Source organism: Geotrypetes seraphini, chromosome 3 (genome assembly GCF_902459505.1).
Source record: "Geotrypetes seraphini chromosome 3, aGeoSer1.1, whole genome shotgun sequence".
Classification (NCBI taxonomy): Eukaryota; Metazoa; Chordata; class Amphibia; order Gymnophiona; family Dermophiidae; genus Geotrypetes; species Geotrypetes seraphini.
Window position 1 is genome coordinate 146,828,085 of NC_047086.1, and position 25,394 is coordinate 146,853,478.

At 41.2% G+C, this 25,394-nt stretch overlaps 1 protein-coding gene across 46 annotated transcripts in view; it reads left to right on the forward strand.

Moving 5' to 3' along the window:
- TRDN (triadin) overlaps positions 1–25,394 on the forward strand; it is a 597,259-nt gene that overhangs the window by 420,233 nt on the left and 151,632 nt on the right. For 44 of the 46 annotated variants that reach the window (XM_033935829.1, XM_033935830.1, XM_033935836.1 and 41 more), the window contains 5 exons: positions 6,521–6,559; positions 10,468–10,515; positions 11,784–11,834; positions 15,185–15,235; positions 19,660–19,704. In XM_033935829.1, coding sequence (XP_033791720.1) covers positions 6,521–6,559; positions 10,468–10,515; positions 11,784–11,834; positions 15,185–15,235; positions 19,660–19,704 — 234 coding nt within the window. The remainder of the gene's footprint in view (positions 1–6,520; positions 6,560–10,467; positions 10,516–11,783; positions 11,835–15,184; positions 15,236–19,659; positions 19,705–25,394) is intronic. The other 2 variants (XM_033935820.1, XM_033935810.1) reach the window with 1 other exon arrangement.

Here is a 25,394-nt window from a genome sequence, read left to right on the forward strand (position 1 = left end):
GGTCGGGGCAACTTTCATTACATTTGGTGGACAGCTATCTAGTTTGCAGTGGGAATTGGCATATTTTGAGTAGAATTTGCAGAATTGTTGCCAGTTGGGGATGGTGAAGTTGTTCCAGAATAAATCAGCCCTGGTTTTGTCGTCATGGGACTGACTGTCCAGATAGTTCAGATGGTTGTTGGAGGTTGGAGGTAGGGTGGATCTGAGATTGGAGATTTTGTTATTGAAGAACGCGGCCAGGTCGTTGGCCGGTGGGGGTGAGTCTGAGGAAGGGCGTGTAAGGGATTGAATATCGTAGAGGTGGTTGACTATTTTGAATAGGTTTTTGATATCGGGGTTAGGGAATCCGATTTATTACGAGTAGACTTCCACCTAGCTCTATGAACAGAGGATATTATCATTTTATTATCTTGAATCGATCTCAAGGTTCTTAGTGGCGAATAAGGAATCAAATATGAATGTAAATAGTCAGGCTTAGGATCCCAGAAAAAAATTTCCATTTACATGCTCACAAACTGGTGGAAATGTACATGGGACCATGTTACTCATGATGTCTGCAATATAAGTGTCTATGCATCTTTTTATGATAGGCTACAAATAGGCACTGTATCATCCTTTACACTTAGGTAACATTTTGTAAAATATTCCACTATTTGTCTGTATTCAAATAGATATAATTTTATTTGTTTTGGGGGGGTTTGGGTTTTTTTTTGGATATGTGATTAATTGAAGCCTATGAAGCACATTCTTACCTTAGGGGTCCTTTTACAAAGGCGCGCTAGCGGTTTCATCGCACGCACCGGATTAGCGCACGCTATAGTCTGTGCTAGCCAGAAATCTACCGCCTGCTCAAAAGGAGGCAGTAGCGGCTAGCGCATGCGGCAATTTAGCGTGCGCTATTCCGCGCGTTAAGGCCCTAGTGCAGCTTTGTAAAAGGAGCCCTTAGTAGTTGAAATTAAGGGGAGAATAAAAAAAATCACTTGTCCATACTTTGGGCACTGTAATCCATCAAAATATTCTAAAGAGTCAGCACAATAGAAATCAAGAAATGAAATAGAAATCTTTCATTGCAGGTGAATAAAACCCCAGCCTACTATCATAATTAGAAGGAAGGTAGAGTTATGTGGGATGGAGGGGGAGGGGTGCCACGTCTATGCAGAAACACAATGAATAGAAATAGATTGATTTATCCCTTTGCAAATTTTGCTTTGTCAGCTGTACTATCCATCATAGTCAATCACTTCACATACAACATCTGAAGCATCTTGATTGGATCTAAACCGAGGGAACGAAAAGCAAACTACCTACAAAAAAGATAATGGGATGGAGAAAAAGAAGGGACAAGCTCCATATAATATAGCTCTCTTCAAACTTTAACTACTACTACACTATATAACAGCACAGAAACGCATAAGATAAAGTAGCCTTCTGCCCTTATATAGCAGCTTGATCCCTAGTGGAAATACCACAAGATTATCACTAAGGGCCCATTTTGTACAGGGAGCCACATGAGGTAGGAAGAAATGCCCCATATTCTCTTGATCACAGTAAGTCCAGTAAAACCTTACAGTTTATTAAAAGCTTAATACAATATACTGCCTAGTCTGCTAGGATTCAGATGGTGTACAAATTCATATTTTAAAATGAATAAAAGCTAAAGAACTAAAAAAAAAAAAAAAAAAAATCCCACTTTGCCACTGCCAATGAGAGGAGACAGCTGACTGAGAGCATTATTGGTGCCTCTGTGGCCACACTGCTTGTACAACTGTTGGTGCTTTGCCAATTCCAGCTCGAAGCTGAGATTATTTTTCATTTATATACTATTGTCCCTTGATACTTAAATTTTGGAGAGCTATCTGGGATCAAGTGAACAATATATTGGAAAATCCAGTGGCATTGACGTACGACACCATCCTTATTTGGTACTTTAATGATAGCTAAAAGTCAAATATCTGCTAGGAATAACAAACTTCTCTTTGTAATGACAGGGGTTGCCATAGAACTTATTTTGAATTGGAAGAACTGGGATAGGTTAAATTACACTTTCTGGTGGGAATCCCTTTGTTATACTTTTAAAATGGAGCGTCTGATGGCTATACAGCAGGGAAGGTACAGGAAATTTATGGATGTTAGGGAGATGCTGATTAAATTTTGTAAGGAATGATAACTGACCTTATTTTACTGACCTTTAAACATACACATCCAGGGTAGGAGGGAGGGGGAGGGGTTTGTACTGGAATTGTTTTGGGGAATTTTTAGATAATTTCTTGTGCGTATTTATTTTCTTGATTGATAGGTGAGAGGGTGGGGGAAAATAATTGCTTTATTGTGCTTTTCTTGTAATATTATATGTACATGAATTATTTGTATGCATAGTTGTAGTTGGAAAATTTAATAAAGATTATTTAAAAAAAAAGAAAAATGCAGTATGTGGAGTTCAACACAAGTAGGTCAATACGCAATGTTCGTAAAAGTCTTTATTACAAAATTTCAACACACAAGACTTGACACAAATCGTGTGCTGAAAATTTTGTAGTAAAGACTTTCATGAACATCGCTGGTTGACCTAATTCTTCATCCACCCCACTGTTTTTTTGTGTTTTGGCTTCTCCTTTGTTTTTTGTCTGTGACAGGTCTGCTGAACGGCTCTGGCTCAGTTCCCATTCTCATGCTGACTTCATTCATTTCAAATTCATCCTGACCCTCCTTCCAATCCGCTCTCTCATTTGCCATATTGACTCTTTCAGCGTCAACTCTCACTGCTTCTAAAACTCCTTACTCAAGGTCTCTCTACATCCAACTCCTCTGTCACTCTCCCCCCAGACTATGGCTGAGTACTTCTCAATCGAACCACCTCCCTCAGCCCACTCTGTCAACCTCCCTTCATTCCTTTCCTGAAATTACTGAGGAAACTGCACATTTTCTTTCATCCTCCAAACTCACCACCTGTTCCTCTGATCCCATCCCAACCCATCTACTTACCACCATCTCTCCTATTGTCATCCCCTCTATTGGCTATATCCTTAACCTATCACTCTCCACCGCAACTGTGTCTGATGCTTTCAAACATGCTGTCGTTACACCACTCCTCAAAAAACACTTGCTGGACTCGCTGCCCTTCCAACTATCATCCTGCCTCCCTCCTCCCCTACCCGAACGTGCTGTTCACCACCATTGTCTTCACCTGTTGCAATCGTGCTTTCACCCTCTTCATTCTACAGAAATTGCCCTTATGAAAGTCTCCAGTGACCTGCTCTTGGCCAAATCCAAAGGTTTCTACTCCATCCTCATCCTTCTTGATCTGTTTGCAGCTTTTGACACAGTAAATCACTACCTAGTCATCGATATTCTGTCCTTGCTTGGATTTCAGGGCTCTGTAATCATATGTTTTTACCAGACTCGAAGCCCACTTCTTTGAAGCTGCTTTCAATTCCAAACTCCAACCCACCTTCTAAGCACCAAAATCTGTCTTACCATTCCCTCTGTAATTCCCCCACCTGAGCACGGTGTATTAATGCACCTTCTTGCCCAGTTTATCTGTCTTGACTAGATTGTAAGCTCTTTTGAGCAGGGACTGTCTCTTCTGTGTTTTCATGTATAGCACTGTGTATGTCTAGTAGCACTATAGAAATAAGTAGTTGTAGTGGTAGTAATAGCAGTAGTAGAGAGTTCAACGCAAGCTGCATTATTCTATTTGCCTAATAATAATAAAGTGCTTTGCATGCATTTGCATACTCTGCATGTCATTATTCTGTTGCCTTTGGTGGCCTAAATTAACATAATATGTGCTAAAATAATGCATAGTTTTGCCATTTAATGCATGTCAACAGGCAAATATACGGGGATCTTTTGCTATGCTGCATTAGGCATCAATACATACCTAACACAGCTTAACGCAGGATGCACTAAAACATTCTGCGTTCATTTTGCCACCTGCAAGTGCTAAGCAAGTGTTTGTTTTTTTTAAGGTGTGTGTCAAAGGCAGAGAATGGACATGGATATGCTAATCAGCTAGTATGCTGTCATAACCACTTCACCAGCTGGTTAGCAAATCCATAAAGCATGAGTCCTTAGTGCCTCCTAATAACTGCATTCATTTTTTGAAATAACCATGCGCTAATCCTAGCATTAGCGTATCTGCCAGAAATGCAACAATTAAAAAACAAACCCTTGACCGCTAAGCTAGAAATGGGTTTAGCAGGCTGGAGAAGCTGCTCGCGCTGGTGAAAAGCTTCCACCTTGGGACCGCATTGGGAGGGCATGCACAGATGCCCTCCTGATGCAGTCCCGAGGACGAGAACAGGTTGAGGGGGTCGAGGCTGGGGCAGAACGGTGCGTGACTTGGGCAGGGCTGGGTGAAACTGGTCGGGCCTGACAGCGGGACCATGGGTCCGAATTTTACAGGAGTAAAATCTGGTAACCCTACAGGAACGGCCCTTGTAAGGATGTGCTAAGTCCATTTACCTGTACAGCTTAGTCAAAAGCCCCACAGTGTCTTTCCTTTAACCCAGTTAGTAAATACCATGTTTTCTGAAGTCTTGTTATGGCAGAAAAGATAAGTCATGATATATGTGTTATATGAATGTGAATGATATAAGTATATATTAGTTTCTCTCACAAAGAATCAATTGCATATATTATTTCTATTTAGTATTATAAATAGGCAGCATTATTGATTTATAGAGCATTGATATATGACATTAGTGTCAGCGTCTTCGGATATCCCCTCAGTATCTGTGATTTATTCTGCCAAGACTGTTGTGTGACGCATTCAGAGTCTGGAACCTCATACATATTCTGTAAGGTAGGAGTTTAATTTAGCAAGTTTATGGAGTTAAGTGATTAATATTCTCAAAGGAAAACATTAAACATGCCCAGGAATGACGTGGAGATGTACATCTGAACTTCTTAAACAAGAAAAGGCTGTGTGACTCAGGGAGACAGGATGAAGCAAATGTTCCCAGCAAATAAAGTAGAAATGCACACTGGTCTGTAATTATCTGGACTTGGAAGATGAGGTCTAAAATTTATTGTACCTGAATGGCCTAAAGGAAGATATAAAACAGAGGTCAATCACTGGATGACAGTTGATACTTCATGCTTTATACTCAAATAGTGTTAGTAAGTTTATCAAATAACATTATTGTGCACATTCTAGGAGCTTATATGCTAAATTTCATTTTCACTTTACTTTTTTTTTTACATATATTATTATAGTTGATTTCGAGGACCATTTTCGTTATGTCTACAGTGATATGCAAAAGTCTGGAACCACTTTTGAATTTTGCACTCTTTCAACTTTCTGACCTTTTATTGTAATTTTTTTTGTTGACCCAGTAGATTTGTCTGTGTACTACATTATAAAGAATACACTTATGTTCTTTTATAAGCAGACTTCTACCAAGTTCCCTCTGAGGGCCTAATTGCTATAGAATTGCCCTAGTGTAAACTGTTTATAATAGAACTTTGAAATGAGCTTATGAAAATTTGCCATAAAAGGTCTATAGACAAGAATGCATTTCAAACGTTTTGACTCAAATGTCCTGAATTCCGAATAGCAAGGTTACTTTATGAAAATACTTCCCCATAAAAGAAATGCAATAAAATAGAATAGAATCTCAGTTATCTGGCACCCACGGGTATTGGTGGATACCGGATAACTGTTTTTCTGGTTGAGTATGTTAGAAACCTTGTCTAACACACTCTCAATTCCAACCCACCCCCTTCCACCCCAAAGCACCAACGTGGCAGTGGTCATGAGCTGCAAAGCCCTCCTCCTTCAAGCCCTGAAGTGGCAAAGGAGGCAATGGTCCTGAGCCACGAACCCCCTCACTCCCTCTCTGTCTTCCTTACCCAAAGCGCAGCGGTCAGCAGGAGGCAGCCTCAAAACAAGCCCTGGCAGCGGACAGCTGCTTTGAGGCTTGAGGGAAGGAGGATTAACAGCTCAGGATGCTGCCGCTGGTGCTTCGTGGGCCATTCTTTGTTTTCCACTGGTGGTTTTTTTTGCCAGTTGTGTGAGAGTCCCGGTTAACTAAGGCCCAGTTAACCGAGACTCTACTGTAGTGTAAAGAATCTATTGTAGATGCTTTATGAATAACTGGGCATCCAAAAATAGACACCAGAGAACACCTGTTAGGAGCCTATTCTATAATGGAAAGTAGGTGCCTACTGTTTTATATAGAATATAAGTACAACCATGAAATTAAGTACCTATAAATTAGGCATGATCACTTTCGCCAGCCACAGATATGCATATTTGTGAGATCCATCCATACTCTGTCCAGACTTCACCAATGTGTGCTCCTACCTATAAAATATCCACTATATAAGAAACATAATTATAGCATAGTGCATCGATGGAAGTTTGGCATATATGTGCATATATGATAAAATATATAGATAATTATGTGTATGTAATAGAATTGTCCAAATAGTGTTGCAGCTTAGTAACTATATTGTAACAGTGAGTTTTGTGATATGCTTTTGGCACTTCATTTCTATCCTGATCTTGAATTTTCAGATCCTGAACAAGTTGAAGTGACTGTCACAGTATCAATAGGTAGGTAAAGTGGAGATTATATCTTCTAATGTTTAGCTTTCTCATGCTCTATGTACAATATGTATTATTGTATCCCATGTTAACCAGTCCTGTAATATTGTCCTTCTTACTGTTTTGCCCTTCTCAAGTTCTAATTCCTATGATATATCAAACAACCTTGATCTCCTTGTCCTGATCCTCACATTGCTTCTTCATCTGGATCCCTACCCCATCCTATCCTAACCTCCTACCTCCCAAACCTGTAGGTTGATGGGAGGAGGATATTAGTTTATATCCTTCCCAGTGACCAACCTACATTCAGGTACTCAAGCACTTTTCCCTATCCGTTCTGGTGGGCTCACCTGGGGTAATGGTGGATTAGGTGGCTTGCCAAGGGTCATAGGGAGCAGCAGGGGATTTTAACCCACAACCTCAAGGTGCTGAGGCTGTATCTCTAACCACTGTGCCACACACTCCCCTTATAGTTCACTTTAGTGCATAGACATTAATGATAACAGCAAACTAGATGAAAAAATTGGCATTGAATAGCATTCTATAATGGGCCTTCCAGGATCAGCACCCTTATAGTGCCAAGATTCATGCTTGGCTTTGGGCGCAAGTGTTACAAAATTATTATTAAATGGATGGAACTCCACCAATAAACTATACACCCTCTCAAAGAGAGGAATATAATTTATACAGAAATATTAATATAGGGAAAATTAGCTTGCTTGATTAAAACTTATCTCTGTAATAATAAGGTATAAAAAGGCCGAGATTCAAAGAAGTTGCAAACAAACTAAAATTTTATTTTTTACCAAGCAAGATTAAGCATAAAATTAAAATCAAGCAGGTAAAAACAGTTACAGATTGGATCTTTAAGCAAAGATAATAGGATACACTAGACAAAGGGCTCCTTTTACTAAGGCGCTTACTAGACGCTAATGCCTCCATAGAGCTTGCGTTAGTATTTTTCATTTAGTGCGGGTTTTGCACACGCTAATCTTTAGTATGCGCTAAAACCGCTAGCGTACCTTAGTAAAAGGAGCCCAAAATGTTGCTAAAGCAGAAGGATCAATTTATCTGGATTCTTAAAATTACTCACGATGTGAATAGTTCTTAAAATGGAGAAGAAGCCGCATAGCCTGGTTGAGCACTTGGCCAGTGGAAGCACACGGTTGTAGCACCCCAGGAAAAAAAGAAAGAATGTCCAGCCTTGGTGATCCAGGGAAAAGAGAGAGAGAGAAGACAGCGCGTGTGTCTGGCTTTATAGATGTGGCTGGCTTGAAAACTGGACCCATGATGCATAGTGTGGCCGGGCCCGTCCCCGAGTAGGTGGGAAGCTATGGTCCGGGCCACAAGTAAGATTTTTAGTACGCCTTTTATATGGTAGTGAAAGGAAGACCCGGATACCGGATTCCTTGGAAAATAGTATCAGGTTTATTACGGTCCCAAAGTATACAGAAAAGAAAACATAAGCAAAAAAGAAAAACATTCACCTTGGTTGGTTACAGTCCTTTAGGTGCCTCCTGCACACTATGATGGTCCAGTTCAGGTGTTCTACTGAGGAGCTGGATTGCACCTCCTTATAAACAGCAAAAATTATTATAACATCAAAATATTATCAGTTCAGAGCCTTCCTTGGCTTGTATCCCCACTGGGATTTATTGATCTCTCTGGACCTTTAACACCTTTTAGCTTCTCTAGCTGAGCACGGCTTGCTTCAAGCCCTTTCTCCTCTCAGCTCTCTTCATTTGCTTAACACATTGTTCTCACCTCATTAACTTGGCCAGCATTGCTCTGGCTATCGGGAAACACATACAATGAGGGAACGTTCTTCAGGAGCTTAGCTGAGGACTCTCACATATTGTATTCCCCCAGGTCCATGTCCTCCTCACTCATACTACTCAGGACACTGCACATTTCCCATTCACCCTCATGGGAACCTTGGCTTAAAGTTTCCTTAATTCTCTCCGGTTGTGCTGCCCATCCCCCTCTCTGCAAGTCTGCCAAAATACTTGCAGCCTTTCCCTGGGGATAATTTCTCAGCCCTTCTCTCTGGGGTTTAAGTTGCCAGTCACTGTACCTCCCAAGTGCTGCACCACCTTTCCTTAGGTGCTGGCTTCCTGCCATACGCTCATGCTGAGATTCAGGCACCCTCTGTGACCTGGAAACTCCTGGAGTAGTTTGGCTGCTCTCATCAGAGACAGCTGTGTCCTCATTCTCTCTCTCTTGCTTCCTCCTCTCCTGCTTCCTCTCGTCTGTAAACTGACTCTGCCTATAAGGCAATCTCCTGGGTCTGACTCCACCCCTCTCTATATTAGTCTCAGGTTTCTCCCTGACCTCTGGAAAGGAGTGATAGGGGAAATTAGTGGTTTTCAGAGCCTTCCTTAATTGGCTCTTCAGCTGTGCTGGAACCTGCCTGGGCTTGCATTCTTTTGGCTGAGCCAGCTGTCCTGGCTCCATGCCGGGTTTTACAGAGCCCTGTGCTGCATTCTGGGGAGTTTTAGCAGTAGTTTTCACTGTGACAGGAGCTTCCCTGTCACAATAGCAATTGTCCATACCCTGAGAATGGCATCACATCCAATCATGGAGCAGTCTTTCAATTCCCTCTGTTTCTAAGCAGATGTGGTCATCTGATTGAATCTTCTTTGAGTGGCTTAAAATGGTGTGATGAGCTTCTATTGTTCTTTCAGACTGGAATAGTCCAGAAATGAATTTGGTGTGAAGAGATGCTGGCCTACATCCTGTTAAAATTATGTTTAGCTCTGGTATCCACCCTGTCTTTGTCTTATCTGAATAGATGTACTTAACACTTTCAGAAGGTGAATGGCTCAGTCCTTTCTTTTGTAATAGGTGCATTTAACACAACACCTGGATAAGATGGCTGGAGGCAGGGCTGGGCTCAAAAACCAAATCAGAAATTCACTTTTAAATCCATCAAATTAATATACTTTAACTCCAAGCAGAATTATTTACTTTAAGTCCATCAAAATTAATAATCTATTGGGTCAGGCAATAATTCAAATTCATAGCTCCAGCAACATTAACTATATCATGCTACATATTTTAAAATCACATCAGAATTATAAAATCATTTCATGCTACACAACGAGTTACACCAATTAAAATCAGGTGTGAATCCCAGTACGCAAGTTGGGCGTGAATCCCACTGCATGCCCCTACCTGCCCATGTCCCTCCCATGACCCACACCCTTTTCAGATCTATGTGAAAACATGTGCTAGTCTATAAATGGGGGCATGTATGTTTTCACATGGATTTTTTTTGTTTCTGCTCCTTCTTGGTGCCTTGCATCTGGTAGAATGCTTTTCCACACAGAAAATTAATTGCAGAAGTAGCACGCAATGTTCGGCGCCATATATAAAATTTTCCCCATGATGCTTATTCCGGTTCTTTCTCATTATTGCTCACTATTAAGGTTTACCCTAATTTGAATGGTTTATTTTGTTTCTCTGTTTAGCATTTTCTATTCTATTTCTTTCCCGTTGAATGTTCCTTCTCACTGGTGCGCTTTTTCCTTGCTTCTCCATGAATGTGATGTAGGTTATGCAGGATTATAAAATGGGAGAGAGGGTGAATTTTAGCTGGGTTTTGTTGTTTTATTATAGTTCAAAGTGAGTTGGGATTGGGTGACTGTTAGGAAAGGAAGAGGATAATTTGAGTTGACAATATTTATATTACTGATTGAATATTACTGTACCAGTGTACCACATTTTGGCCTTACTGTAGAGGAATGTCATCAAATTTTAAATTAACAAAAAACAAACAAACTGAAAAACAATAAATGTGTGACGCTGCCTGCTTCTGAAAGACAGGCAGAGCTTAATTATTCATGAAAACTTATATTTCTTTCCAGTGGCGGCGCTTCTGTCCGAGAGTCTTATTAAACCTTATCTTTGCCTTGCAGCAGTACCTTCAATGAAAGAGCAAAAAATAGTGAAGACAGTTAAGCAAGGTAATGTAATGAAATGTGATGACATTATCTTTGTCATGGAGACAGAAGCAAGGAGAAGCCATTGCTTAAAGATGACTTGAAGACAATACTGCTTTAAATACGAGGTTGCTGTGTTGAAATAGCAAGCACTGCTCCAGCTGCCAAATCAAGGGCTAAGAGTCGGGGCTAGCTACCATGCTTGTCTCGTTTTCCATTTATTGGCTACCAAAGCTAGACGAGCACTTCAGAACCTGCTTCCACTGTAGCCTGACAAATGCTGCAAAGATGGTATATGTGAGAAGTCTCTGAATATAATAGGAAAAATGATGCCTGTTGCCTGTTTTGTAAAATGTTCGATCAAAGATGGATATCTTAAATAATTTGATTTAGAGGTATTACAGTAATGCCAGTATAGTTGAATCTCCAAATATTTTATAAATCAACAGCACTAATGGTTTGTATTGACCTTATGAAATGTAGTCTTCAGAGCCTTAGTGCCATACTCCACCGCTCAAAAGGCTTTCATTGTGGCAAGATTTACGTGCCTAATCGTCATCGGCTCACTAGTAACTTATTCCAATTTTTCAAATAATTTTTCAAATATTTTTCTAATATATTATTAGAAAAATTGTAATAAGTTACTAGTGAGCCGATGACAATTAGGCACGTAAATCTTGCCTTAATGAAAGCCTATTGAGTGGTAGAGTGGTGGCACTGAGGCTCTGAAGACTACATTTCATAAGGTCGATATAAACCATTAATGCTGTTGATTTATAAAATATTTGGAGATTCAACTGTTTTATAAAATGAGCATTTTGAGTTGAATCTGTGCATTTGCACAGCCCATTTGGATGGCTCATCTTCTCCAGGTGAGACAGCATTACATTTATTATTGGTCCATGAGATAATTATTTAGGGCTCCTTTTACGAAGCCGCGGTAGCGGTTTAACGCGTATAATACCGCACGCTAAACTGCCGGCTGTGCTAGCCGCTACCGCCTCCTCTTGAGCAGGCGGTAGTTTTTCGGCTAGTGCGGGAGTTAGCGCGTGATGAAAAGTCCTGTGCGATAAAGCCACTAACGCGGCTTCGTAAAAGGAGCCCTTAGTAACAAATTACAATCTCCTGAAAAAAATATATATCTATGTTACTAGCCAGCACATATAAGCAGTGATTAACGAAGGAACAGTATACTTGGACTTTTCCTTTTTAAATTGCCAATTTTTAGTTGTTTACCAGCCATAACCCTTCTCCTTTATAGGTCCAGATAATGAATTTCCTTTATTTGACAGAACAAAAAATAGAAAAGGAAGAAAAACACCCAACTCCTCCAAAGGCAAAAGGTAAAGTAATGCACTTTACTACCATATGCACTAAACAATGAGGTTCACTGATTAGAAATGTCTATAGTGCAAAGGTAGCCTGATATAATAATTTGGAACTGTTGCATTGTACTACATAAATAGAAGTATAGTGAAGTTCAACCAATAAAAAGGCAAAAAGCTAAACTAAACTAAAACAAGGAGTCCTATCCATAGGCCATTATTAAGATGGCTTGGGGAAATCCACTGCTTGGAATCTAGCTAGGTACTTGGGACCTAGGTTGGCCAATGTTGGAAACAGGATACTGGGCTTGATGGACCTGTTCTAGAGCCTTCCAGTTCTTATGTGGCCATCTCCAGCATCAATCAGTAATAATTTTCAGCTACTATAATAATAACTCCTCCCCCCTTCCTTTTTACAAAACCATAGCATGATTTTTAGTGCCGGCCACAGCGGTAACAGCTCCGATGCTCATAGGAATTTTATGACTATCGGAGATGTTATTGCCGCAGCCACTGCTAAAAACTGCACTATGGTTTTGTAAAAGCAGGTTTATGTCAGGAAAGGCTACTTGCCCTGGTATGAAGATAATGAAGTCTTTAATTTGCTGCCTATCTGCTCAAGGTTAATATCCTTGTCTAATTTAAAAGTTTAAAGTCCTTGTATAATTATTAGACATGCATATATGCCTGTTTATGTCTGTCCTGGGTCAGATGTAAGTATGCGTATATGTATGCCTGCCTATGCTTATTGCACATATAAGCAGTGATTAAAGAAGGAACGGTATACTTGGACTTTTCCTTTTTAAATTGCCAATTTGTAATTGTTTACTAGCCATAACCCTTCTCCTTTATAGGTCCAGATAATGAATTTCCTTTATTTGACAGAACAAAAAATAGAAAAGGAAGAAAAACACCCAACTCCTCCAAAGGCAAAAGGTAAAGTAATGCACTTTGCTACCATATGCACTAAACAATGAGATTCACTGATTAGAAATGTCTATAGTACAAAGGTAGCCTGATATAATAATTTGGAACTGTCGCATTGTACTACATAAATAGAAGTTCAACCAATAAAAAGGCAAAAAACTAAACTAAACTAAAACAAGGAGTCCTTTCCATAGGCCGTTATTAAGATGGCTTGGGGAAATCCACTGCTTGGGATCTAGCTAGGTACTTGGGACCTAGGTTGGCCACTGTTGGAAACAGGATACTGGGCTTGATGGACCTTCGGTCTGTCCCAATATGGCAATTCTTTTGTTTTTATATAACGATGCTCTGAGTTAGGTGTTCTTTAAAGACCAGAGCATAGAAGTGATTTCTGCATCAAACTTTGGTCGTGAGGATTTACATCAACTGAAACCAGGTGTAAGCCTTGGTGCATAATTTAAGCATGGGTCCCCAATTTTCTGTAATACTGTTCATATCTTTAGTGAATGCCCATGAACTGGCCACGTCCCTTTCCATGGCCCCACCCCTTTTTGTTACATGCTATAAAAATTGTGCACAGATCTTTATAGAATAGCACATAGCAAGCTGCGCATGCAAATCCAAATTGTTGCCAATTAACACCAATATTTAATTGTTAGTACTCAATTATTGGCCAATTTAATTACATATGCATCCTAAAATAACATACAATTTTGCGCATGGAAATGTGTGTGCCATTTATAGAATGTACCTGATTGGCTGTATTTAGAATGGCAGCTCCTGTTCCCTTTATATCCAGAACATCTAATTACCATAACAATGCCTAGGAGATATAAAGATAACAGAATCTTTTTAGATACTTGGAAAACATTGAGATACATAAGTAACCTATCACCAGAACCAATAGCTAAATCTCTAAATCAATCAATATGGGTAAACTCCAGGATCAGAATTGGCGGATTTAAAATCGTCTGGAAACAATGGATAAATGCAGGAATAAGAACATTGAATGATGTCATATCAGAAGGTTCCTTGCTTAGTTTTTCACAATTGCAAAATAAATTTGGACTAAATAAAACACAATATTTTAAATGGATGCAATTGAAGTAAGCCATTCAGATAGGGTTCCCTGAATGGAAAGATCTTAATACCCAATATAGTTTGCAAGTTTTATGTTTCCAGGCGGATTTCTTGGGACACCAAGCCGCAAAATTGTATAAATTAATATATGGATTTCTAAATAAAAAAAAGAAAACTGGACTTAGGGATATTTGGAGCATTGAGATTGGACAGACAATTTCTGCATCTCAATGGCCAAGATTCTGGTCCTGGAGATTAAGATTAACAAAGTCAGCATCTATGAGTCAAACATGGATATTTTTATTACATAGAGTGTTATGGACCCCGACGCGCTTGCAAAAAATAGATAATACTAGATCTAATAGATGCTGGCATTGTAAAATAGAAGTAGGGACATTAGATCATTTAATTTTTTTTTGTCCTTGCATAAAAGCCTTTTGGAATTTAATTTGGCCCCAAATTAACATATTACTAGAAAATCATATTGGTCTCTCATATGATACCATATTATTTGGTACTGCAATGAGAACACTAAGTCCAATATCAGCAAACAATAACAAATTGCTTTTAATATTGACAGGAGTTGCCATGCAGCAAATCACACAAAATTGGAAGGATTATACCAAGCTAAATTATACATTCTGGTGGAACTCGGTGTGTCACATATACAAAATGGAGAAAATATTGGTATTACAACAAGGAAATATAAAAAATTTTAAGAAAATATGGGATCCATTGACAAAATATTCTAAAGATCAGATATCTTAACACATTGATAATAATAATATAGGGTTAGGGAGGGAAATATAGAAATTAATATGAGGAAAAATGAAAAAACAAATAACAGGGGAAAGGGATTCAATATATATGATATGATATTGTACATACAACTATAATTATTATAAACTAAATATTATGCTATTCATTTATTGTAAGAATGAAAATTTTATAAATAAAAATTAAAAAAAAAAAAAAAAAAAGAATCCGAGGGATTGTGTCTATTGTTGATATCCAGGGCTTAATTTCTGGGGAATGCTATCACTTCTTTTCAGAGTTCAGGGCAGCAGGGAAGCTCTGCTTTAACCCCTCCTATCCAAACAGCAAGCAGAAGAGAAGGGGGGAAGGGTTAAATATGGAGTTGAACAAAGAACAGTACCTCCCCTCCCGAATCCAGCCCCTCTTCTCTTGTTGCCCTAGCCCTAGGCCTGCCCACCTCCTTATCTGGCTCCTGGTAATATCACATTATTTACATCAAATTACATTCCATACCATGGTAAATAGCAAAAGAGCTGATTGTATTTCATTATTTTATTTTACTGTTTTAATTAGTTCAACATACTTTGATGTCTCCTTCCTTACAGAGCCTGTAAAAGAAAAACAAGTAAAGCCTCCATCTACCTTGAAAGAGAAAGGTAATGGCTCAATTTAAACCAAACAGATTACCTATGTTAATGCTCAAACCCCTTTGTTTTATAAAAGGCCAGTTACAGAGGTGAATAGACATTTAAATATATGGGAGTGCTACTCACTTAAAAGAGCAATTATATAACAGGGTGCCTGGTTGGAGTCTGTTCTATTAAGGAACTCAGGTACCTACTTTCCTTTATAAAACACTAACCTAACTTGGTGTATATGTGCCTAAAAGTTTGATGAGTGCACCTATGCCAGCCAAAGAAATTCTGCATTAGTGTCTGCCTATGCAATAGAAATATGTGTATAGCTCACAGTATTTTGTACATTACGTATGTAAGTTTGAGGCTCATTCTTGCTCTGTCTATGTGTAAGCCCCCTTGCAAATACCCAGCATGTAAGTTTAGCAGTTACGAGGAAATTCTATAGCCAGCGCCAAGACATTTTAATAACTTCATGGGTTACCATATTCGTGCAGGCAAAAAAAGAGGACATGTACCCTACCCACAGACCTACCCACACCCCGCCCCCTGCTTCCCACCAGACCCACTCTTCCACTTCTACCAGTTTCCTTAGTACCCCTTCCCATCCTCTGTACCCTTTTAGCCCTCATCTACACTCCACTGCATCTCATCATCCCATCATTTCCAGCTCCATCCCTATCTCTCCTTCCTACCTATAAGACCATATCTCAACCCCTGTCCAGATTCTCTTCCTTCTTCCCCTTTCTTTTGTACCCTCACCTCTCTCTTTTTTCCCCTGCCCCTCACCAAGGTACTGCATTCCCCCCCCCAAAAAAAAATAAAAATAAAAAAAATCCACCAACTTTCTCAATTTCCCCCAAAGCATCTGCCTCTCTTTACCCTATATTCCCCAAAAGATCCCCAATGATCACATCTCTCCCTACACACCCCCTCCACCTAGCCATAGGTGCTTCTCTCTCTCTCTTTCCTTCTAGTAAACCTTCCTCCCCTGCCGTGCTTCTATCCCTCGCTCCCTCCAACCCCCTTCCCCATGGGTGGTTTTTCTCTCTCTTTCTTTCTAGCCCCCGTCTCCTGTGGGAGCTTTCTTTCTCAGACCTCTCCCCCTCCCCCAGCATACGATTACCAGATGTCCGGATTTCCACGGACATGTCCTCTTTTTGAGGACTGTGTCGGGAGTCCGGGTGGCTTTTTAATTTTATAACTTTTGTCTGGGGAAACCGGACATCTAGTAACCCCATAGCAGCTCATGTACCTCTCTGAAGTCCTCCTCCCCATCCCCTGCACCTATCCGGAGCCTCCTCTTTCCCCCCCCCCCCCTTGCACCAATCCAGAATCCTCCCTCCTCGCGGGATCCACTGCTTGTTCACCCAGCGCTGCTGTAACTTTTGGCTGTCGGCAGGGTGAGTGAAGCAAACACGCTGCTTTCGCCGACCCAGAAGTTTTCTCTCCACTACTGCTTCCTGTTCCCACATAGGTGGGAAGCAGTAGCAGAGAGAAAACTTCCAGGTCACTGAAGGCAGTGTGTTTGCTTTACTCACTCTGCCAACAGCCAAAATGTTATAGCAGTGCTGGGTGAGCAAGCACTGGATCCTGGAAAAAGGGGGTGGGGAGATAGCATGGGGAAGTTAAGAGAGATGCTGGACCATGGGGATGGGGAGGAAGGGGAAAGAAAGATGCCAAACCTCCAGGGGAAGAAAGAGAAGGGGGGCAGATAGAGATGGCAGACCACAGGAGGGGGAAAAGAGAGATAGATCAGACTACTGGATGGGGAAGGGGTGGTCAGAGTGTAGGCTTTCAAACCCTTGTCCAAAAAGTCAGCCAGTAATCCTCCCCCACTGTTTCCCCAAAATCAAGCTCCTAAATTTGCTCCAAAGCCACACATTGATTAACCCCCTTTGGTTGAGGCTTCTTTATTCTGCCCAATTAACCCCTCACAGATATCTCACAAACCAGTATCTCCCTTCTGAACAATCCCTAATAATCTACAATCTTCCAAGCAATGCCAAAATTGGGACATCCATAAACCAAACTCCTGTCTCAACTTTAAACTATAAGAAATTATTTTTTGTACCCAAAGAACAAGGGCCTTCAAATAAGAAACAAAGAAAGAACATATCTAGAAACAAATAGATTTATCTATTGAATCATGAAAACTGAATTGGTGTGCCATATGCTCTGGTGATTGCTCTACTACCTGTCACCATTCACTCTAAAATTTTCTGTTGAGTATTCCTTGAAAATTACACATTCCAGCCTTAGCCATTATAATGCGCTTTGCATGTAAGGATCTTTCAAATATAATTTCCATTTTCAGTGCCAGCACTGTACTGTATTTTTTCATGGGGCTCATTTTCAAAAGAGAAAAATGACCAAAATATTGCATAAAGTGCCATTTGGATATTCTTCTTGCTAAAAAAACATCCAACTCACTATTTTCAAAACCCATATTGTAGATGTTTTTCTGGCTGTCTAAATTCTAAGGGTGTTTGTTGAAGGCGTGTGTTGGGTGGGCTTAGCACTCGGATATTTTGCAGTGATAATTGATCATTTAACATAAGGCCCAAGACACCATTTACCCCTGTTTTACTAAGGCGCGCTAACCGAATTACTAATCGAATTAGCACGCGCTAAATGCTTAAGCACCCATAGACTAACATGCACGCGTTAGCACTTAGCGCGTGCTAATCGGTTTGCACACCTTAGTAAAAGAGGGCCTTAGACATTTGGGGCAAGATCTGTTTTAAAAATGTCTGTGGCCTGTTTGCTAAGAACACTGGCTGCTTGTACGTCCCATTGGCTTGTTTGTGTACATTTTTCTTTGGCCCAATATTAGATCATTTACCCACCTCCATCCCTTTATCTTCCGGCCCCACTCTTCAGCTCGAGTTTTCAAGCAAAGTCCTGGGCATCATCATAGACTCCTCTCTCTCCTTCAATGACCACCTCAACTCCTTGGTAAAAAAAAATGCTTCTTTAGCCTTCATATGCTGAGGAAAGTGAGATCCTGCTTTCATCATTCTCACTTTGCCGTCCTTGTTCAATCCACCATCCTCTCTAGACTGGATTATTGCAACTCCATCTTTATAAGCCTAACTAAGAAAAACCTCCATAGACTTCAGCTAATTCAGAACGCTGCGGCTAAGCTTATTTTCGCAAAAGGCAAGTTCGATCACGTCTCTCCACTCCTGTCCAAGCTCCACTGGCTCCCAGTACACTCCAGAGTCCTCTTTAAATGTGCCTGCTTAGCCTTCAAGATTCTATACGGCATCCTTCCTCCCGTTATTCCACTCCTTTGGAACTCCTCTAACCCTAACTCCACCAGATCTTCCCAAAAACTGAAACTATCATTCCCTTCTACAAAAGGTATATCCCGCGCAGGAAAACTAGGAACATCCCTCCCCTTTAGAACCACAGAACTCTGGAACAACCTCACATCCCCGCTCAGAAATTCAAACTCCCTCCAATTCTTCCGCAAACACCTGAAAACTTGGCTCTTTTCAAAAATCTAACACCTCCTGCTCTCTGGGACCCTTGTCCCTCTCTTTCTTCTTGTTCCTTTCCTATAACCCTTCATTGGAGTTCCTTTCTATCCTAACTCTGTAAACCGTGCCGAGCTCTACGCTTGTGGAGATGGCACGGTATACAAACCTAAGGTTTAGTTTAGTTTAGACTTTTATTTTTTCAAAAATGTTTTGAAAAAATACATGTACTATGCTCAAAAAAAATGGTCATTTTCGAAATAAAAAGTTAGAGGGTTTTTCTTTTCTTTTTAAAAAATCTTTATTAAGTTTTCAAAGCTAACAAAAAGTGCAAAACAATATACATATATTAATAATCATAATAAGCACTTATAATCAATCAGTAACAATACAGAAAAAATAAAACCCCTCTCCATTCCAGCATTTTCAATCAGGGAAGAGCATTCCAGGTGTCCACCACTCGCTGTGTGAAACAGAACTTCCTGATATTCGTTCTGGACCTGTCCCCCGTCAGCTTCAGTCTATGTTCTCTTGTCCGTGTCACATTGGATATTGTAAATAACTGCTTTCCCTGCTCTATTTTGTCGAATCCTTTCAGTATTTTGAAAGTCTCGATCAGATCCCCTCGAAGTCTCCTCTTCTCAAGGGATGCTATATCAAAAATGTCCCTCTATATCAACTACTGTTATCTTTAGTAAAAATATATATTTATAGACTTGTAGTCACAGACATGTCGCAAGTCCTTTTTATCAAGTGGCAAATTGTTTCATAAGAGTGACAAATGTTTGGATGGATGTATTTTAGGGATACATATTTCATATACATCAAACCTTATTCTTAATATTGCCCTGGGTGCATCTTATTATACAGTATATTGTCCTGCTTCCATATTTCAAAAGCCTTCATGTTCCTCTGCCATGTTTTTTTTACATCTTTGAATAATTTATGTGTATTCCTTTTCAGAGCCTGTGAAAAGAAAAGAAGCACAGCCTTCAGCTGCTTTAAAAGGTAACAGGAACTATGTATAGAAATTGTTGATTACCGTATTTTCACGCAGATAACGCGCACCCGTGTAAAACGTGCACACGGGTATAGCGTGCAGAAACCACGATTTTATGTACAAAAACTTTTGTATACCGCGCTCACGGGTATACCGCGCATGCTGCCCGACTGTCCTTTCGCCCGCCCCGACTCTCCTCTGGCCACCCCGACTCTCCTTTCGCCCTCCCCGACTCTCCATGCGCTGTCCCGACTATCCGTTCACCCTCCCTGACTTTCTGTGCACTGCCCCGCCTCTCCGTGCGCTGTCCCGACTCTCCGTTCACCCTCCCTGACTTTCCGTGCACTGCCCCGACTCTCCGTGCGCTGTCCCGACTCTCCGTTCACCCTCCCTGACTTTCCGTGCACTGCCCCGCCTCTCCGTGCGCTGTCCCGACTCTCCGTTCACCCGCCCTGACTTTCCGTGCACTGCCCCGACTCTCCGTGCGCTGTCGGGTTGGGCCCATGTGCCTCAGGCCGCGCCCCCAGGTGGGACCTAAGGCTCCAGGGCCTATTCTGATTGGCCCACGCGCCTTAGGCCCCACCAGTAGGCGGAGCTTTGGGACGGATGGGCCAATCCGGCCTCATTCCGTCGTTGGCTGCCTGCCGGACAGGCGGGTTTGGCTCCCGTCTGTCCGGCCAACTACCAAAGGTACGGGGAAGGGGAGTGGGGGTGTCGTGGGGGTCGGCCAGGGGGGTCGCGGGTAGGCTGGGGGGGCGGTCGGAGGTTCTTGGGGGGCGGGCGGTCGTTGGAGGGAGGGGGGTTTGCGTCGAGGGCAGGAGGGCCTGGGATCCCTCCTGCCCGTAATGTAGTGCGGGGTGGGGGTAGGGGGTCGCCGTGGCCAGGAGGGTTTGGGCTCCCTCCTGGCCCGATATTGTCGGGGAGTTGGGGAGTCGGCCGGGCAAGAGGGCTTGGGCTCCCTCTTGCTCCGATCGTGGATGCGGGTGCGGGTGGGAGCGCGTGCGAGCGGTCGTTCGGGGTGGGGGTGCGAGCGGTCCTGCTGGGAGGGGTGAATCGGGCGTCGGGCAGGGTGGGAACTATGTAAAAAAATTTTTATATACCGCGCTCACGCGTATAACGCGCGAGGGGTATGCGCGGTAGGTAAAAACGCGTATAACGCGCGCGTTATATGCGTGAAAATACGGTAGATAATTATTGGTCTTTTTCCAAAATAATATTTCCCGTGGTGTATCTTTAGAAAAACAAAGACTTTTAGAAGCTTTGTAAAGCATTTGCATGTTTAAATAGTTGCATTTTCATATGTAAATACCAGAGAATGCGCTAACATAACATAAAATTTCTATACCACAAAACCGTTAAGTTCTTTGTGGTTTCCAAACACTAAATAAACAATCAGATAATTAAATATTCCCTAAAAATTTTGAAAATAAATGTGTTTTCAATTATTTCCTAAAATCTTGATAAGAAGCGGAGGCCAGTATCATTAATTTAAGATCCTTGTCCCAGGATGCTGCTTGGTAGGAAAAAAGGCGTTGATGGTACTTTTTAAATTAACAACCTTTAACTGGTGGGAAAGCGAAAAAAGCATGTAATCTTCTAGACTTCTTTGAATTGACAGAAAGAAATGAATCTATTAAATAATTAGGTACTAGCCCAGCTGAAACTTTATAACAAATACATCCAAACTTAAATTTCACATGAGCCTCGACAGGAAACCAGTGCAGCTCACGAAAAAAAAGGGGTGACATGGTCTGACTTTTTTAGACCGAATATAAGTCGAACAGCTGCGTTCTGAATGATATGCAATCCAGATTATTTTGGATACCTGTTAAATAAACAATGTTACAATAATTCAGCTGCCTTAGAACTAGAAATTGTACCAACAATTCGAAAAATGATGCTTCAAAATAAGCTGTTATAGTGCGCAATTTCCACAGCGTGTAGAAGCCCTTTCACACTAGTGCATCGACCTGATTTTTCATAGTTAAATTCTGATCCATAATAACCCCCAAGATCTTAATGGTTGGATCAGGTAGGTAGCAGCATTTAATGTTAGGGAGGTCTCAATGTTTTTGCGGAGTGATGCAAAGAAGAATTTTGTCTTCTCTGGATTCAGTTTTAACCGATTCATATGGGGTATGTTGTGGCCATGGTTAGTGCAGCCGAAAAAAATTACACAGGTATTCCCAGTGTTGTACAGGGATAAACATGGGGTCAGTATTCAGCTGGCAGCAATCAGCATTTTGCTGACCACCACTGGTATTAAATACAGATGTTCAATTCCAGGCTAAGGCCCTCTTTTACAAAGGTGCGCTAAGCGTTTTAGCGCACATTTAGCGTACGCTAAATCAATGCATGTGCTAACCGCTAATGAATCCATAGGATAACATGCACACATTAGCGTTTAGTGCGTGATTAGCACACGCTATTTACGGTGTGCTAAAAAGCATAGCGCACCTTTGTAAAAAAAGGGGGTAAGACTGGGCATCAGTATTGAATTTCCAGGTTTCCAGAGCCAGCTAACTTATAGCTGGTTAAGCACAGTATTCAGAACTTAATCAGCTATGGGTTACTGCATAAAGAGAAAACTGACTTTTATGCGGTTAACTTGGCTAAGTGCTGACTCTGACCCTGGAATGCCCCCCAAAAAGCCGGTTTTCAGTTTGGCGCGGACCGACTGTTTTTAGCAGTACTAACCAGTTACGTATCACTCAAACTTAGCAGTCAGCCCCGAACAGGCATTTTAACTGGCCAAGAACCATTTCTGGTTGGTTAAATTACTTTGCATATCTATCCCTCAATGTTGCTTAGAATGTAGAGATCAGAATTGAAACATCTAGAGGAGGACATGCCAAATTCCTTATAGGAAAGGCCTTGCTGATATAGAGCCTTTTCGAAAACACACGATGAAGTGGAAGGTCACACCGTCAGAAGGAGTGTGTGTGTGTGTGTGCAATCAAGCTGCTAGGACTCGAACACGAATTGAAAGCACCTAACACAGCAGGAGTAACCATTTTAGAAAGATACATGAATGAATGAATAAATAAATAAAACGACATAGGCCTGGCTGTTTCATGTTGAAGTTTGAGCACTTTCATATGAAAATGGTGATTTTGTAACTGCCATGTGTAGTTGACACATTTACAGACCTCCACATGTAGAGACTGTCAATTACCGTATTTTTCACTCCACAAGACACACCTAACCATAAGACGCACCCATGTGTAGAGGAGGTAAACCAAGAAAAATCTATGGTTCAGAATTTTTTGGGGGGGTTTTACCTCCTGTACACATGGGTACGTCTGGTGGTTTGAGGATGCTTTAGGGACATGTGGGTGATGCAGGAGCATGCATTAGGGCAGCGTTTGAGCACAGGAAGTACAGGAGTTTGTGGCTCTGGAGCTGAGCATCCAGAGAGAGTGAAGGGCTTTCTGCAGCCTTTGCTCCTTGCTGCTGGCTTCCTTCCATAATGGCTGAAATAAGACAATGGCTGAAATCAGGAATTAATATAGGTAGAACAAATTGGAGACTAAAACTAAAAGAATACAAAAATACAAAAAACTTATAACTACAAAACGCACATATTTTTACGAGCAAAAAAATAGGCTTTCCCAACACCAACACTAAGAATCTATTCAAACTTGTTAACAATCTTTACGATATACAGGCCTTTTCCCGCCCCACTACAGACCCCCCCACCATCAGCCGATGCGCTGGCTGAATTTTTTAAGAACAAAATCAACAACCTAAGATCCAACCTATTGATCTCCACAACCAACCATTTGAACTACCCAGTCGCCCAACACATTGACGAACCCAGGGTAGACTGGTACTGGAATAATTTTTCTATCCCCACCTGGAATCAATTCTGCAAACTCTACTTGAAATACGCCGATTCGTACTGCAGATTGGACAGTTGCCCACCAAACTTCATGAAAGCCGCTCCAGTCACCTTCAAAGCCAAGTTACATGATTGGCTCTCCTCTCTACTACTGTGTGGTATGTTTCCCGAGGAGCTAGGTCAGATACTAATCACTCCAATCCTAAAAACCCCAAGGAATCTATCAACTTGACATTGAATTACAGACCCACTGCAAACATTCCCTTTTTTTGTAAAGCTGATGGAAGGCTTGGTAAACCAGAATTTAGTAAGATACCTGGATAAATTCAGCATACTTCATGACAACCAATCAGGTTTTCGTTCTGGGTTCAGCACAGAAACAGTTATTGCTTCATTGCTGGATTCTCTCCTTGACACTATTCAGCCAAGGCTCTAGCGCACTAATCCTTCAGCTGGACTTGAGTAGTACTTTCGATTTGCCATCCTAATAGACTGCTTGGAAACAATAGGTCTCTCCGGTAATGTATTAAATTGGTTCCAAGGATTCTTGACTAAACGATCGTACCATCTACGCTGATGACATCACCATAATCCTTCCCCTAACAAGCCTGACTCCTGAGACGAGGAATCATTTAGTATTAACTTTAAAGCAAATCGAATCATGGATGACTGAGTTCAAACTGAAACTCAACGCCGAAAAAAACCCAAATTCTTCCAGGCAAACCCGAATGACAAAATCAAAGACACTTCAATTTCCCTGAATGGACAGAACTTCCCTTTTGTCAACACCATAAAAATCCTGGGAGTGACACTGGACCGTCACCTCACTCTAGATACTCACACAGAGCTACTGATCAAAAAAGGCTTCTCGACACTATGGAAATTAAGAACCATCAGAAAGTTCTTCGACGCAGCATCTTTCCGATTACTGGTGCAATCCTCAATTTAAAACCTGCTCAACTATTGCAACATCATCTATCTGAGTTCTCTCAAGAAAACCATTCAAAGACTCCGAATAATACCAAATTCAGCGGTGCGATTGATCTTTGGTATAAAAAAATGGGACCACATAACCCCCTACTATCAAAAACTCCATTGACTGCCCCTAGAAGCAAGAGTGCTGTTCAAATTTGCCTGTCTTTGTTTCAAATCCATTCTTGGTTTGGCCCCCCTATACCTGGTCGCCCATTTTAAATTGGACTGTCCTACCAGGCCCACACGCAGAATACATATGTTTAGCTACCCAATAATAAAAAACTGCCCATGCAAAAGATTCCTTGACAAAACTCTTGCTTTCCAAGCAAGTCAACAGAACGGCTGGCTAGGCAATCTCATCAAGCACTCCTCAACGTACCTTAACTTCAGAAAACTAGTTAAAACCAACCTGTTCAACCGATTTGTAACCAAGAACTCTTAAAAGCCTCACCCCTGTACTCTACTTACTTGCACTTGACGTCCCTACAATGTGACTCTCACTCTCTCTCTTCCTCCCTACAAATATTCATTTATTCAAAGACATCATTATTATTCTAAGACTTCATTGTATTCAAGGACTTCATTGTTATTTCTTCACTGACTGTCCAGTTCTTCTTGTTGTAAACCGCCTCTAACTACTTTGGCTTTGGCGGTATATATAAAATAAAATTATTTTTATTTTTACTAAAAAAAGATGGTCCCTTGCTTCAGGGACTCAGACCTCCCCTCCTTTCCTCTCTGGCTTCCCTCCATAAAGAAGATGATCCCTGTGCTTCAGGGCCTCAGACCTCCCCTCCTCCCTTTCCTCTTTGGCTTCCCTCCATAAAGAAGAAGGTCCTGTGCTTAAGGGCCACAGACCTCCCCTCCTATCTCCCTTTCCTC